The sequence below is a fragment of the Symphodus melops genome (genome assembly GCF_947650265.1).
Source record: "Symphodus melops genome assembly, chromosome: 1".
NCBI lineage: Eukaryota > Metazoa > Chordata > Actinopteri > Labriformes > Labridae > Symphodus > Symphodus melops.
Genome location: NC_136691.1, coordinates 37,945,632 through 37,960,489, shown reverse-complemented (window position 1 = coordinate 37,960,489; position 14,858 = coordinate 37,945,632). Strand labels below are relative to the sequence as shown.

General features: G+C 40.7%; 1 protein-coding gene across 1 annotated transcript; it reads right to left on the bottom strand.

Moving 5' to 3' along the window:
• On the bottom strand, nucleotides 1–7,208 carry zfand5a (zinc finger, AN1-type domain 5a). The gene is made up of 6 exons (XM_079355226.1): nucleotides 6,898–7,208; nucleotides 3,495–3,656; nucleotides 2,875–2,977; nucleotides 2,663–2,748; nucleotides 2,065–2,193; nucleotides 1–1,948 (listed from the first exon to the last, which is right to left on the bottom strand). Exons 2-6 carry the CDS (start codon nucleotides 3,652–3,654, stop codon nucleotides 1,800–1,802), a joined length of 627 nt encoding a protein of 208 aa, XP_079211352.1. The 5' UTR covers nucleotides 3,655–3,656; nucleotides 6,898–7,208; the 3' UTR covers nucleotides 1–1,799.
• Nucleotides 7,209–14,858: the final 7,650 nt, after the last annotated feature.

Genomic DNA, 14,858 nt, shown 5'->3' with positions numbered 1-14,858 from the left:
TAATGTCTCTCTGTACAGTTTTATTTACATGATACTATTCTGTTGTAATGCTGGATAGCAAGATTATATGTAATACATAAATAACAACACGGCTTGTTGTTTTTTTCTTTTTTGTACAAATTTGCATATAACTAAGAATCAGAAAAGGAAAAAAAGAAATCCAACGGATACATACAGTTGTCTTTTAAATGAAAAACATCCTTACAGGGGAAACAAAAAATAGGGAGTCACACAAGTCACAAACATACATGGTTGAATGTGTCAGGCAGCCATGAAAACACACTTCTGCACGCACGCACGCACACACACACACACACACACACACACTTCTATACATTGCTCTAAAGCAGACACACAGACCAATAGCTGTTAAACTTATGAGAAGTTACATCTAACCTTGGTATCTATTATGTTTCATAAATCTAGCTCTGGCATGCTCCTGTAGTTTTGTAAACATGTGCTGATAAACCGGGTAGCTCCACGGACAACAGGGTGGGGACAACACACCCACTCACACACACATACACTGTGCTCAAATGAACGGTCAGTTAGCGCATAAAAAAAAAAAAAAAAAAAAAAAAAGTCATGGTTCACTTACCCTAGTTCCACAAATGCACTGAATACATGCGCTAACATCAGTACAATATCAATGGAAGAGGGAAAAAAAAAGCTAATAAAATATTACATAATTGTCTCTCAGCAAATAAAATATCTGATACCCTAAGTTGAGTGATGCCAAATATTTCTGAAACACTAATGCAGATGAAGAGTAACTCATGCATTTATCCCATTCAGTCATTCGTTCTCCTACATTATTGTTGCCTAAATTCACCTACCAGGCCGGCCTCTCAGGCCACACACAGCCCTGCACCAGGCGTCTGTGATTACAATATGAGTGCAGAGCTCCTTTACCCACCACCACCATTGAAAATGTTGAGAATTCAGTGAAACGTGGAGTAATTTTGTTTGTCCCTGTCTAGCATGATACCTCCAGCCGTAATGGAGCAGCCTCATCACAATCAAACCGATCGAAGTCAACACAGACATGCTGATCAGAGGGGTCACTGAGGCTGCCTATCAAGATGATCTGCTGGGTTAGAAGCTAATAAAAACTAAGTAAGGGAAGACGGGAAAGCTTAACACAGCAGCTGTGAGGTAGGTAAAGCTAGGAGAGACAGAGACAAAGTAACAAAGCCCCTTGTGCGTGGTGGGGGACAGTTGTACGATTCTCCAAACGTGGACTGACTCCGGTACCAACGGAGCACAGGTCATGAATTCAAAAAGGTTGAAGGACACAACTAGTGTGGATCGTAACGGTGTGGTCTGAATGTTTAAAAGACCCGCCAGTGTCTGACACATGACAGGTTCTGAGTAAAATTGTTTTGTTTTTTTAATACGGTTTGGCACAAAATGGCGCCTGGTTTGGGTGAAAGGAGCACAGCATAATCCTGGACGTTTAGCCTGGATGCTCTTAATAAGACAATACATATTCTTAGAAAAAAAAAAAAAAAAAAGGACTGAACAGCGGTAAAGTCACACCACAGAAAACAAGAATAAACAGAATAAAACAAACTAATGAATTAATCAAAAAAAGAGAAAGTGATCATTCATGCATCCCCCTCAGACAAGGGTCTTTTTTTCCATCTTTTTCTTGAGGTTGTTGTTCTGTAAATCAAGTCCTTTCAATTCTCCCTTCTCCACTCACGTCGGTGCTCGTTTTTGAAGGTTCACACTCACACTCATAGTCTTTGTCAAAGTTGTTGTCATCGATGCCGCAAAAGCTGTTGTTTTTTTCACATTTATATTCTCTGGATCTTGTCAGCTACCACCACAGGGTTCTCTTTACGGATCTTGGCAGCAGCCTCAGCCTTGTAGTCATAGGGGCAGTTGTGCTTGTCGGAGTACCGGTGGATACCACAAAAAAGGTTGCCACAGCGACAGTCAAACCCTGGGAGGACAAAAGTCATTGGTCAAAGACTGAACAGGAGTGTTGGTGAGAAGCTCAATCACTGCTATTGATTCATAGTATTGCAACAGATGCCCCTTAACGTCCCCCCTTCTTACCTGTGAGGCCCACCCTTTTGCGGCACATGAAGCACCTATTCTTCTTGGGTTTGGGGGTGTCACCCTTGCCTTCTTCACTGCTGGAAGAAGCTACAGGAGAAGGGCTAGTAGCAGCAGGCTGGCTAATGACTACACATGAGGAAAGAGAACAAGGAGAAAACATTGTTTTAAAACGCTGTTACAAAGTGTTATCTGGTATCTTTAACTTGCAAAATTACTTTTGTTTTTGTCCCTTGAACTGATGCAAATATATTTACAACTGAAAATGGTGTACTGTTAGGCAAAGTGAAAGTAATAATTGTGATGCTTAATTATTTTTGGCTACGACTCGAGAAAGCCTGCAGCATCAAATCTGAAAAAGCCCTCTGGTGTAGTGGCATCTTTAAAGGCCTATTTTTAGGCCTCCTCTCCTTCTTGGAGGCTGAAAGTAAAACCAACAGTTGGGTTTAAGTTATGCAGCGAAGCGTCAAAAATAAACTGAGGCTGCACTGGGTATGCAAGGCAATGTTTCCTGAAGAAGTCTTTAAGAGGGAAAACACTCACACCTGTGTCAAATACCTGCCTGTTTATGTCTGCCTTCTTATTTTGTGTGTCTTACCAGGCTCTAGGGGTTCTGGCTTGTCCTCTCTCGAAATGCTCATCTCTGTCATTTGTTGAGTCACAGGAAGAGATCCTTGAATAGTTCTGCAGGTGGAAATAAAAGGGAGAAACAGGGTAAACAGAAGGAAAAGGACCAGCCGGGCAACTGTAAGCACACTGATCAATTTCAAGGAAGAAAGCTAACAATTAATCAGAGCAGTCAATACTGACCTAGACATGTCTGGCGAAGAGGCAGGGGAGGCATCAACCTTGGCTAGACTGGCTTCTAGTATTTGGATGGCCGACGCCTCTGAGGATGGACTACCAGCTGAGCCTGGACAGAAACAGGGTGAACTTTATTAACGCAAGGACAACACTTGAAATCAGAAGGAGACGGTATAAACATCTACAGTACCCATGTAAATGACAATGAACTCAATGCAGCGGAGGCAAACATTGAACCACTTTAAAATCACCTCACCCAAAATAAATACAGTCATTTAAATCTCTTCAGTTGATGTAGGTGTGTTAACGTGTGTCGGACAGGTACACCAGTGTCACATTGTGAATGTTTGACCTTAATAATGTCTCAAGGAATGAACACCCCCCCAGCAAATTTGAACACTGCTATAAAGAAAACAGCTGCCTTTCATTACAGAGTGGAAAAACAAAGAGGGAGGGCGGGGCAGGAAGGCTGGGGAAAAAAAACAGTGGCAGGTCCAAAACTTGTTCTATGTCAAAACAATGTCTACACTTTTTTAAGCCACATTTCTTTTCTATTCAAGGGTTGGCATGCTATTATTTGGTCACGTTAAATACTTAATGTGTTCTAACTAAATAAATTGACTTACCCATAGGGCTGTGGGGGCTCATGCGGTCACTGCTCTGCTGCCGGTTCAGGTTTTCCTTGTAGCATACAGAGCACATACCATTGGTTCTAGGGTTGCCATAGAAACCACAGCCCATGGCACAAAGCATAGGCACCGGGCTCTGGTTCGTCTCTTGGGCCATCTCTGGACATAATGAAAAGGAGACAGAGAGTATTCTTATTAGACTAAAGGACTGACGCGCACATGCAAAGCAGTTCTTCAACATGAATAATCAAGGTAAAACACAACACATGAGACACACGTGTTGCTGTGAAGAGACACTGCTTCCAAAGAAGTGGGTTGTGCAAACAGATAAGAGAAGTCATATTATGAAAATGTGAGAACAACACATCCATCTGTGCCCTGTCTGTCATTTAGCCTGAATGGATTAATGAACTCTCCTCCACAGAGAGACCAGAGAACAAACAACGCTGGCTGTGTTCTGCCCAGCACCTTGGCAGAAACTCCCCTCTGTTCTCTCACACAGCTTTGTTTGCTGTTGTGTCCCCCTTTTCCTCCCCGTCAATACCCTCTTTTCACTGTTCTGAGATCAGTTTGTTTTTTTCCCTTCGATCTGACCCAACTTTAACAATTTTTACGCCGATATTCTGATTTCGGAAAACTCTTTAATTGTCTCCTCCCGTCTCTAAGCTAGCTATAGTTAAAACATTCTAGTGTAGTAAATGGTAATCATGCTGTGAATGAAAAAAACCCGAAAAAAAACTAACGCATCATCTTTGAGAATGATTAACACATGACGCCAAATGACTACTCACAATAACCAACACCCTCACCGCTGACTCACAGGCAGAATCTGGGTCACACAAAACTAAAATTGGCAAGAAAAAAATACACGGTCCTTATCAAGAGACTTGAGATTATGAATAAAGAAGAACAAGGCAGCTTGACAGTTCCAGAGAGTCCTCCCTTTCCTCCGCACGGTCTGGTCACAAACAGATTTCAAAACTTCCAGAATCATGTGGAAACATGCGTGCGTGTGCGTAACAAGGCCACGTGTGTAACCCTATGACGTTGTTGACGCTCAGTCTGTCGTAATGTCAAAAGGAATTTATCTTAAGGGAGGTGCTGACTTTGAGGCAACAGATCAAAACCACCTTATGATGAACAGACAGACAGGAAAACCCAGATTAGTTGGGTAAAAAGAGTCCTGACTGCTCGTCCTGTTCTGACTGTTTTTCACAAATCAGCTGAAACCAGACTGGTTTCCGTAGAAACTGTCACATGCACCATATTTCCCTCTGTAAACAACCTTTAGCCCTTTGTCCTGCAACATGGCAGCTGCTTCCTTATGTTGGAATTAAGCAAGTCTTTATTCTGGTCACAGACAGAGGAACAAGCAGGCTTAATGTTTCAGGAGAGGCTGCCAGTTGTTTCAGAACGTCCTGACGATTCACTCCAGCTATCCTGACCTCACCAACAGACTTGTTAGTGCTGTTAAATCCTCCTGAGCCACCCCCTCCATTGCCCCCCTGCATGCTATCACTACCTTGTCAACAAAGGGTTTCCTTGGAAAAGCCCACAAAGACCTTCTCCGTCTCAACGTCACGTGTTAAACTGCTGAGTGCTGAGAAGTAGCAGACAGGAGGGGACTGAGCAGGAGGTTGGATCTGCTGAGAAGCTCACTGGGAATGTTTCTCTACATGTGATTAGAAGGAACGCTTCCATAAACTCAACAACCCCAGTTTAAAAAAAGACAGCTACATATTAACTGCAGGACTTGAGCTAAACATCTAGTCCACATGTACTTGACAGCTCCTCGAAGAGGGGGCATCGTTAAAAACAGCACAGCTGAAGAGAAGATAAACAACACATAGGAGGCACAAAGGCCCAGGTCCGCTTACAGATTAACTGTTACTGTTGACATAACGAATCAATAGACTGTGTTGATCAAGTTATCAGACAAACAGTATAAGCATGTTAACCAAACTGATCACAATCAGAAGATTAAATCATTCAGGATACCCACATGACTTGAGGTGCACAGTTTCAAAGAGCCTTTCAGAGAGAAAGGAAAACGATCTTGCTCATGACATTCTTTAAATCGATTTCAAATGTTGTTGCTAAATCAAAATTAAGGTTAATTTAAAGATACAAAACTGTTCAAGAAGGAAACACTAGTGTGTGCCTTCTTTCATAAAATGTTCCTTTTACAATCTCTTGTCTATTAAATCCCCCCCCTGACTTTTCCTACAGGGTAAGTCTGGGGGTTTCCAGCACAGTGCAGATTGTTGGCCTCCATCATTACCAACAACTTCCTCCCACAAGGAATAAACAATAAAATGTGAAACTGACCAAACTTGAATCTGTGCCACTTTCGACCAAAGAAGTGACTGTAGTTTGACTAACATCTGTGAACATGTCCTGCAAACAAAGGGGGAGGACTGAGATCCTGTATCAGCTGCAGGCTCAGCTCATATTTCAGGCCCTGTTGGGCTGAAAACTACTGAGTCACACTGAGGGACAAGAAGAGAAAAAGCCCACTGATGTTTTTACAGACAGTAAATTGTTCTATTAAAAGGGGAAATAAGGTGTAATAATCACCAGAGACGGACAGGAGGACTACAGCAGTCCTGCTATATGTATTAAACCACAGTCTAGACAGAGTGCTCTCTGCTCCCTTTGTTTCTTCTTTCTTCCTTTGTCTACAATCTCTCTACTTCCTGTTTAGACATAATTTTGTAGCTCCTCTTTCTAGCCACTTTTCTCACGGTGACCATTTTCTCTGTTTTCGACGATGCACTGTGTCCAACCTCGATTATATAAAGGACTCTTTAAGTACTCAGAAACGACTTGGTGTTGCCACACAGCTCTTAACACCGAGCAAACCTCATTTTCTTTAAAGCTGAAACGACAGCAAACACTAAGCAAAGCTCTCCTGGCAGGCCATTTAATATTTAACCAAAAAGCTCTGTAGTAATTTCAGAGGAACTCTCGCTCTGGTTGCCTATTCGGCTTATGAATTTTCTATTTCTAGAAAGGAATTAGCTGGCTTTGGTCCCCCATCCCCCAGCTCGGGGCAAATAGAAAAACAAGAGACAGCTAGCAGCAGTATCTAGCTCCCTCCCTTGTTTTTCTGCTGAACCAGACGGAGTCACGTTTGAGGGCTTGTGATGTCCGAGTCAGAAGGAAGACATGACGGCGCTGTTGGTGGTGACAACTTCAACGAACAAAAGATTTAAAAGCAGCTTGTTTACCGTCACGCACACACACCACCTGACCTTTCAATCCAGCGTTAAAGGTCGCCATGACCGACAACTCGCCTAAGTAAAGACTCCCTGTCTTTCTGTTAGTCTCACAAATCGAAATCACTTCAATTTTCATCCTTGATAAGAAGAAAAATAAAAAAATAATCCAAGATCATCACCTGCTAAAAATTGATGAAGTGTCTCGCGAGACGACAGGGAAAGTAGCCGTTTGTCCTGGCACAGGAGAAAGGTGGATGGGTGTTGGGTACTGGTAACGTCCTTTTTTCTTTTACTGGTGTGTGTATGGCGTTGTCCTCCGTCTCAGGCAGGTTTATGTGGGTTATTTCTCCCTTCCTCGCCCTCCTTCCTCTCTTCCTACCTCTCTCTGTCTCCCGTTCCTTCTGGATGGATGTTTGTTTCCTTCTTTAGTAAGAGGAGTGGCGCGTGATGTCACGGGTAGAACAACGTGTCGCCATTGGCTGCCCGCGGAGCCCCCGAGCTGCTGTGTACAGTTCTGAGAGGGGGTAGTCTGGAGTGCGCATGCGCCCATAGTTGCATTATTACACATTCATTCGTCATCCTCCTACAAGGCCACGCATCTTTTTATTGAGCAATCCACCAAATGGATGGAGAAATGAACAGTGTTGCTGACATGACTGAATTAAAAAAAATATAATAGATGAATGATTAAGAGGGAAGGTAATGTCCTGAGAATGTCTTTTTCTCCTCAAATGTCCTGTTTGAAAAGGCCTCTTTTATGTTCATTTCCAATCTCCTGCCCACCCTGTAGGATTATTTTTGCCTGATGAACAAAAGAGGTGCAGATTTAGAACTAGACAAATACACAAGCCAGTTTGTTGTGGCAATGCTCTAGTTGACAATGGGTTGGCCACTCAACCCACCCACAAACTCAAACACACACTTTTTTTGTTTTGAGAGTGAGATTTGAGAGTGTGAACATAATATTTGGGGTGAAAGACATCTCATATGTAAGGTAAATTGATTATCATGATTTATTAGGCAACGTTATTCATTTTTGGCTACTTCTTGTTACATTTATAATACAATTCTGTATTTCATCATTCTCTAAAACAGAAAATAAATAACTTGCACTTCTTGTAAACAGTTTTTCCACAGTGTTTAAGTTTGTTGTTATCTACCCTAAAGACAAAATGTGTCCAATTGACCGACATTGCTTCGATGTAGCGGCTTGGACAGGCCGTCATGTGACTCTGCCTTGAAAATAAGTGAAATAATTGACATAGGCAAGATTACTGCCGGTTAGAGCTTCTGAATGTCAGTTTCAGTGAAATGTTGATCAACTGTCCAGCTCTTTCTATATAGATCTATAGATTAACCACCAGAGCACCAATACGTACACACACACGCACTCCAACACACACACACACACACACACACACACACACAATAATGTGGTTGTTAAGAGTGTAAACATGCCTTGTGGGAGGTAACGAGAGAGGACAGTTTCAGGATGTACGGTAGTTGTAGCCACCACTGAAGACACTTTGTCCACAGTGTTGTTGGAGGGTATTTAAGGGTTATAAAACGTTGTGAAATAAAATATATTAAGTTTAACAACAAGCCCAAAACTCTATAAATATTTTAGGCAAGAATCATCTATGAAAATAAAAGGATCCACACTTCTGTTTAGACATACATGTGGCATTGAGAGAAAGGCTCTGTAGTGTTACACCTTTGACTGAAACTTTATTTCAGCTGTTAAGCCTGATGAATCTAAACATATGTTGTTGTAGACAACTAAGTAGACTACTTAGTTTTGAGTATACATATTTGTTCCTGCTCTGCAATGCTTTACATATGAAATATGAAAACATGTTCCTTCCCTCTCACATGCCTACTGTACTTTACCCTGCAGGTCTAACAAGTCCTGGCATATTCTTCCACCTACTCAGGATAACGTCACACATCCCCAGGCCACGCTCAGCAGAAAACAAATACTTGGGGTAGGGCGGCTGGGTGTTTGTATGTGAGTGAATTCCAGGGATCTTAATGTCATATATCAGTGAGTGGATTCGTGGAAACTCATTACCCTACAGTTTGGAAACAGCACACAGTGTCCGTTTGCTCCAGTTTAAACCAGAATTGAAAGTTGAAGCTGAGTGAAACTAAAAGGTCCTGCTGCCAGAGTTCCCCTAGCTTTCTTAACACACAAACACAGATGTTTACAAACTTATATTAATATTTTACTTGTTATGCAACATATAAAGGAACAGGTGACATACGTATTTCTTTATCTCAAGGGTCTACAACACTGAGCAACATGATCTTAAAAATACATGTTTAAATGTGTAGTAAACAAAGTGTAAAATTATGCTTTCCTTTGCAAAATATGAACTAACTTGATTTCCATAAAGATGTTTCTGTTTTTTTTTTTAAATCATGTTTTACTTTTGTATTTTAATACTGTATGTATTTCTTAATCTATAGAATTTTATTTGTGGGGCTTATTTTCAGGATAAATTACAAGAATATTTTAAATCTAAATAGATTTCCAAACAAACAAAACACTTAAAAAAGACAGGATGACTTGAACAAAAAAGAATATTTTATATTTTATATGATAAAGAGGTAACTGTTAATTGATCATTGCTGCTAATAGTATTTTTGGAACAACCAAACCTGATAGGTTCCAGTTAGAATATTTTTCACTTATAAAACCCAGCTGGTGATTATCTGAGCTGCTCTTCATGTAGGGAGGAATGTCAATTTAAAATGTAGTTCTTTGTTGTGCAATTGGAGTAAATAACAATATAAGATGAAATATTATTACTGCAAGGGCTTAATCAGCTCATTCCCAGTTACAGTGAATAAATCACAGAGTTATTCAGTATCACATATTGTTAATCATGCTTTCCTTCAAGGCTTCATCCAAAGGGACAGTTTGATTATAGCAACATTTCTTTGCCTACACAAGTGTATGAGGGAGGATCCAGAAACATTAATCAAACATTACAGGACAGTGTCATCAAGTAACGCAATCAAATGATAGCAAAGAAATAAACAGGCACAAAGTGGTCATATTTGGATCTAAAGTCTTGCGTGAAGAGTGCTTAGTCAGCTGTGAAAAACACTCCTGATGTGGTATTTTGATGTAAATTGTCCTAAATGTATTAGACATTAGTAGTAGACACACTGTAGTGTGGTAATTCTTCATATGAGAAAGGAAAACACAGTGAGGCTGGAGGAAGGCGTTCTGTGTTTTACACTGAGGCCTTTGTAAGTGTGTGTGTGAGTGTTTTGTTTTGTTAACACAGCCCTGTACAGAGGAGCAGAAAAGAATGTGTGTAGTGTATATGTCTATTTAGTATGTGGAGGTTCATGGGTTTCAGTGAGGGGTGGGAGCAATTGAGGAGAGAGTGGGAGTGTCAAGTATCAACCCATCCCCCTCCCTGTCATGGCTCAGCTTCTATGTGTGTGTTTTTGTATACATTTTAGTACCCCTGTGTGTATGTATTTATGTTTGTGTGTGATTGTGTGTATGGGTGGTTTGGTATTATGGTGCGTGACTGTATTAAAAGGAGAAAAAGCGGGGGATAATTCTCCTCCACAACCATGATGTGTGCACGTGAGTACGGGCTGAGTGACAATATTGCCATGACAACAGATGCATACAATTTGCAGCGATACTTTGTGTGTGTGTGTGTGTGTGTGTGTGAGAGAGAGAGAGGATTACTTATGTGAATCTGTGCCAACAGCCTGTTTGTAGTTACCAGGCAGATATTGGCCCATCCGACATACACAAACACAGAGGCACAGTTTGCCTGTGGCGTCGGCGTGGTGAGACGCTGTTGATAAAGGGGCTAGTGGTGGAAATAGCAGCTTATCCATTTACATAAGCTGTGTGCGGGGATTGATAAGCTTTGCACCAAGGCTGTTTAAAACCATTGCTCCAAAACTTGATTCCCCACCCTGCACCATGCACATTCAACTTCATGTGCAGCTCTTCAAGATGGGGCTGACACCATACATGTATGTTCTAAGTCAGTGTGTGTGTGTGTGTGTGTGTGTGTTAATGTAAGTAAAGAAAAACATTACTTGAACAGAGGGGGCCTGTCTATGTGATTCAGGGAGATCAGGGGCAGCTTTGTTGTAAATCCTACGTACTTTCAGCTCCATTCACAATATGGTTGATGTAATCATTGGGAAAACCCAGCAGGAAACATGTGAGGCTGAATACACTGAGGTCATATATGAGTTTAAATGTAAAAAAGAGGATACAAGGTATTATTACAGAAACTAAAGAGACAAAGTGTTACAGAGATAAAGAGAGAAATAACGAACAGAAATAAATGCAAACTGCAGATTCAGCACCTACTGACCATTCAGTCCCTCACTAGTGCTGCTCCACAATTCCTCGGCCTCTCTCATGAATGTGTTTTTTGTTATTTCTCACCAGGGAGGAGTCCCCCAAAAAGTTTCCCAGCAAACTTTCCCCCATTCCTCTTCCCACACAAAAAAACCCTCAGCATATGGGTATCTAATGCTGGAATAGCATGCTCAATGCATTTAAACATGTGTTAGTGAAAGAGTGTATGTTGGAAACTGACAGAAATACTGGCACCTTTTCATTAAACCTTGTGTTCATGCTGCTGTACACGAAATAGGCTAGTTGCCATTTAAAGTTAACAGCAGCTCTTTGAGGGTTTGCAGTTGATGTATGACTCTATGTATAACCACATGTCTGTGCGTACTGAACAAATGTGAACCCCTGCATGTGTGAGTGTATGTTTACATGTGTGTGCAGCAGATGTCCTGTGTTCTGTTTTGTTCCCCAGACTGGTTGGTCTTTGTTGCTGCTCCCTCGTGCAGACGGGGCTGGCCACGTGCTACTCTGTCTGCAAAGATAAGCCACGCCCACCAGCCTCTAATCTGTCAATCGCAGCAGCCAAGCCCCGCCCCTGAGTCTGACGGTGACCGCCCCCGGTGTTGATGACGCTGTTTTACTCACGCATACATACCATGCTCTGTTTTCTCTCTTACTCAGTCCCACAGTGGTTTATCTGTCGATGTGCACAGACACAGTGTAAAGTTGAGCAACACACTTCCTCCCTTGTATCTTTTTTTGTCTAGCTTTCTTTCTTGCTCTCTTTGTGTCAAGAGCCAAAATGTCCTTCCTGAAAATGTTTCTTTCTTCCTTTACTTCCATACTTGGAAAACAATTCAGTTCTCTGCAGAAACAGGAAGAAGGAATTTGGTGGTGAAGGAAAGAAAGGGAGGGAGATATGGGCTAGCTTTCGAAGAAAGACACGTGGCCTGGGTTAATGTTTCAGTAATTACTTATTCTTTTCCCCCTATATGGAGCTTTTGATAGCTGTGTAAAAAAGAAAAACTAGGATTTCATCCCAGGAGCATAAAGTTGTCCGTTTTTCTAGTATCTCTGAAACTGAAAAACGAGTCAAACCTCTTGTTGCAAACAGGTAAATTGTTTGTAGACAAAGTGCAGGTAAATCCCCTGTATCACATTGAAGCTTCACATGATACTGCCTGCTTTAATGACTAGTCTCTGTATGCATGCAGTGATTGTTGAATCCCTTTGGCAGAAATGTGACAATATGACCTGAGTCACACCTGATTAACCTGCACCCCTCCCCACCCCCACCCCGCCTCTCTGACAAAAACAACCAGGTTTAACCCTCGGGGGGCAAAACTCCCTGCTGCTTTACATTTAGTGTCAACAGCTGTGCAGCTGAGGAGACTTTATTGCTTTACAAAGTTCACATGGGTTGATTGTTATCGGCAGAGAAAGACAGGCTCAGGATCACTAGTATCAACAGTTTTTGTGCTGTTGTTTTTGAAGGTCACAATACCATGAAGTTAGTTAAAGCAGTAAAATAGGACTTTAAGATATATCATGTATCCGACTACTTCCCTATCACATTTCCACACCTTTGTCTACTTTGTTAACCTCGAACCATTTTATAAAGAATTTATAAATGGGTTGTTAATACATGCTTCCACCGACTTGTTCTTGTTTTTCTTTTGTGACAAACAGATAATCTGTTACTGAGTTTGTTTGACACATACTGCACATGCAGGCCCCTTTTGAACCCTGTCATTATGCCATCTGTGACAGGAACAACTATCGAAAGAGTTCAGAGTGATAGTGGCTTCACTGAACATAAAAACACATGCACACAAACAAATTGTTTGTACAGAAACACACAAGAACACCACTATCATGCCTGTAGGCCTCGATGTCACATCTATAAGCACTGATATAGTTTATGTGTCCTATATTTTTTCCTGTTTTTCATGAACCTTCTATTATTGGATCCTTTACAAACCCTGTGAAAAAGAAACCCTGGTTTCATTAAGTAAAATATAACTGCATAGGCTGCTCAGCTCAAAATAGTTGGAACTTAAGAGCGTAATCATACAGCATGTTACAATTGCTACAGCAAATAACCCTGTGGGCCACATAAAAAAAAGGAAGAAATCTCAAAGAGACCTGGACAAAATTTGCAAAAGCTAAATACCACAGGTAGTTTGTATAGTTTTGTATATTCTTGGAACATCCCTTTAAATAAGACAAACTTGTTTTTACCAAATTTAGTTAAACAGACGGATAGCATTCCCTAAATCCTAGACATCCGTTAAGCCTTGTGTGGGCTGATGAAGTCTACAGGTTATTATTTCCAAGACATTCAGATGTATCTTACTTGTTTGTTTTGATAGCTCTCTGCTCATGTGGCTTTGTTGACCTCCCTCACCTCTCTGCTCAAAGTTACACTCAATGCTGCAGCTAACTTTAGCAAGAGCAACCTGATGCCCCCTCCCTGCCCCCATATCACACGAGTCAAGGAACATCCACACAAACATTTTAACATGCTGTCTGTGATGCTCGGGGCTTACTCCACAAGTGCACTACCGCCCACAAACACACATGTAGGAGGACACAAGGCAGTTGAAGATAAAAAAAATGTCTTTCAGTGGAGCATAAATGTCTCCTCCTATACTTTCAGTGCAGAGCAACATCGCCCTCTGTAGGTGAAAAGGATTTAAACTCACCTCTGCCCTTAAAGTATCCTCTTGCTTTGCTTATTATCAGTGTCACAATAAATGACTCTGTAGTCATGTACATGTACAACAATATATTTGTTAAAATGTATTCGATATAAATGCGCCCTGGATTTTGTGGTAATTGTTTAAGTTACTTTCAAACAAAAATGTTTGAGATAGTATCTGCATATTTTGGTTGCACTAAATACAATCTTTAAGTTTATGCAATTCTAAATTTTTAAGAATTTTTAATGAATCCAACTCAATAGAATTAGCCAGTTTTTATTTGACGTGCACTTCCTGTTATTTTGTGCCTTTTTTCTGCTTATGAATTCGGAAGCTATTGTCTGGTCACAAGACATAAAGAAAGTGCGGATGATTGAATTCAACAATTTTATTTGGTTGACAAAGGTAAGGCGAGTTATTTTATACTGAAATGTTAATTATAACTTGTGGGTGTATGCTATGCGTAGGCTAATATTTACAGTCTATGATGCTATATAACATATACATTACTTAACATAGTTTAAAGCAGACTAAGCTATGTCTGTTTACTACTCAAAACCTTTTGAGCTGGAATCTTTGGGTCATCATCAAAGTTCAACAAGGTTAGAGATAATTAATAATGTGTTGCCTCAATTTTATTGAGTGGTTAATGTGTATCTCTTTCGTAGTCAGAGATTTAGCTCCCCTGCCTTTGACATATTTTGAGAGGACTTGAGGTCTTCGGATTCTTTATCTTAAATTTCCTTTTTTTTCTTTGTTATTCAATTTGATGTGAAGCACTTTTGTGACATTTGGCCATAAAGGTGCCCAATAAAAGATTTGAAACAAAATCTGTGAGCCAGGCAGAATCCCAACCCTAACAATTTGTGAAATTTTTAATTTGGCCTCTACTCTAACGTAGAGAAAAACATGGCAAATCGCTGTAATGTAATTTAGCAAAGTGCACTGATGGAATACATATTTTTCACAAACCTGTAAGACAAAAATAGAAGTGTTAAGAGAAACTTCTAGAAGTTACTGATATGTTGGTCTACACAAAATCAATAAACTGTGTAAACTGATGAAACTGAATACAAATGAAAGTAATTCCAAA

Bases quoted from the DNA above. Each gene is read 5' to 3' on its own strand.
- zfand5a (XM_079355226.1), bottom strand. From the start codon at position 3,654: ATGGCCCAAGAGACGAACCAGAGCCCGGTGCCTATGCTTTGTGCCATG. The intron at 2,978-3,494 runs GTAAGTCAATTT...GTTTCTGTCCAG, and splicing joins GAGCCCCCACAGCCCTATGG to GCTCAGCTGGTAGTCCATCC. The intron at 1,949-2,064 runs GTAAGAAGGGGG...TTGTCCTCCCAG, and splicing joins CAAAAGGGTGGGCCTCACAG to GGTTTGACTGTCGCTGTGGC.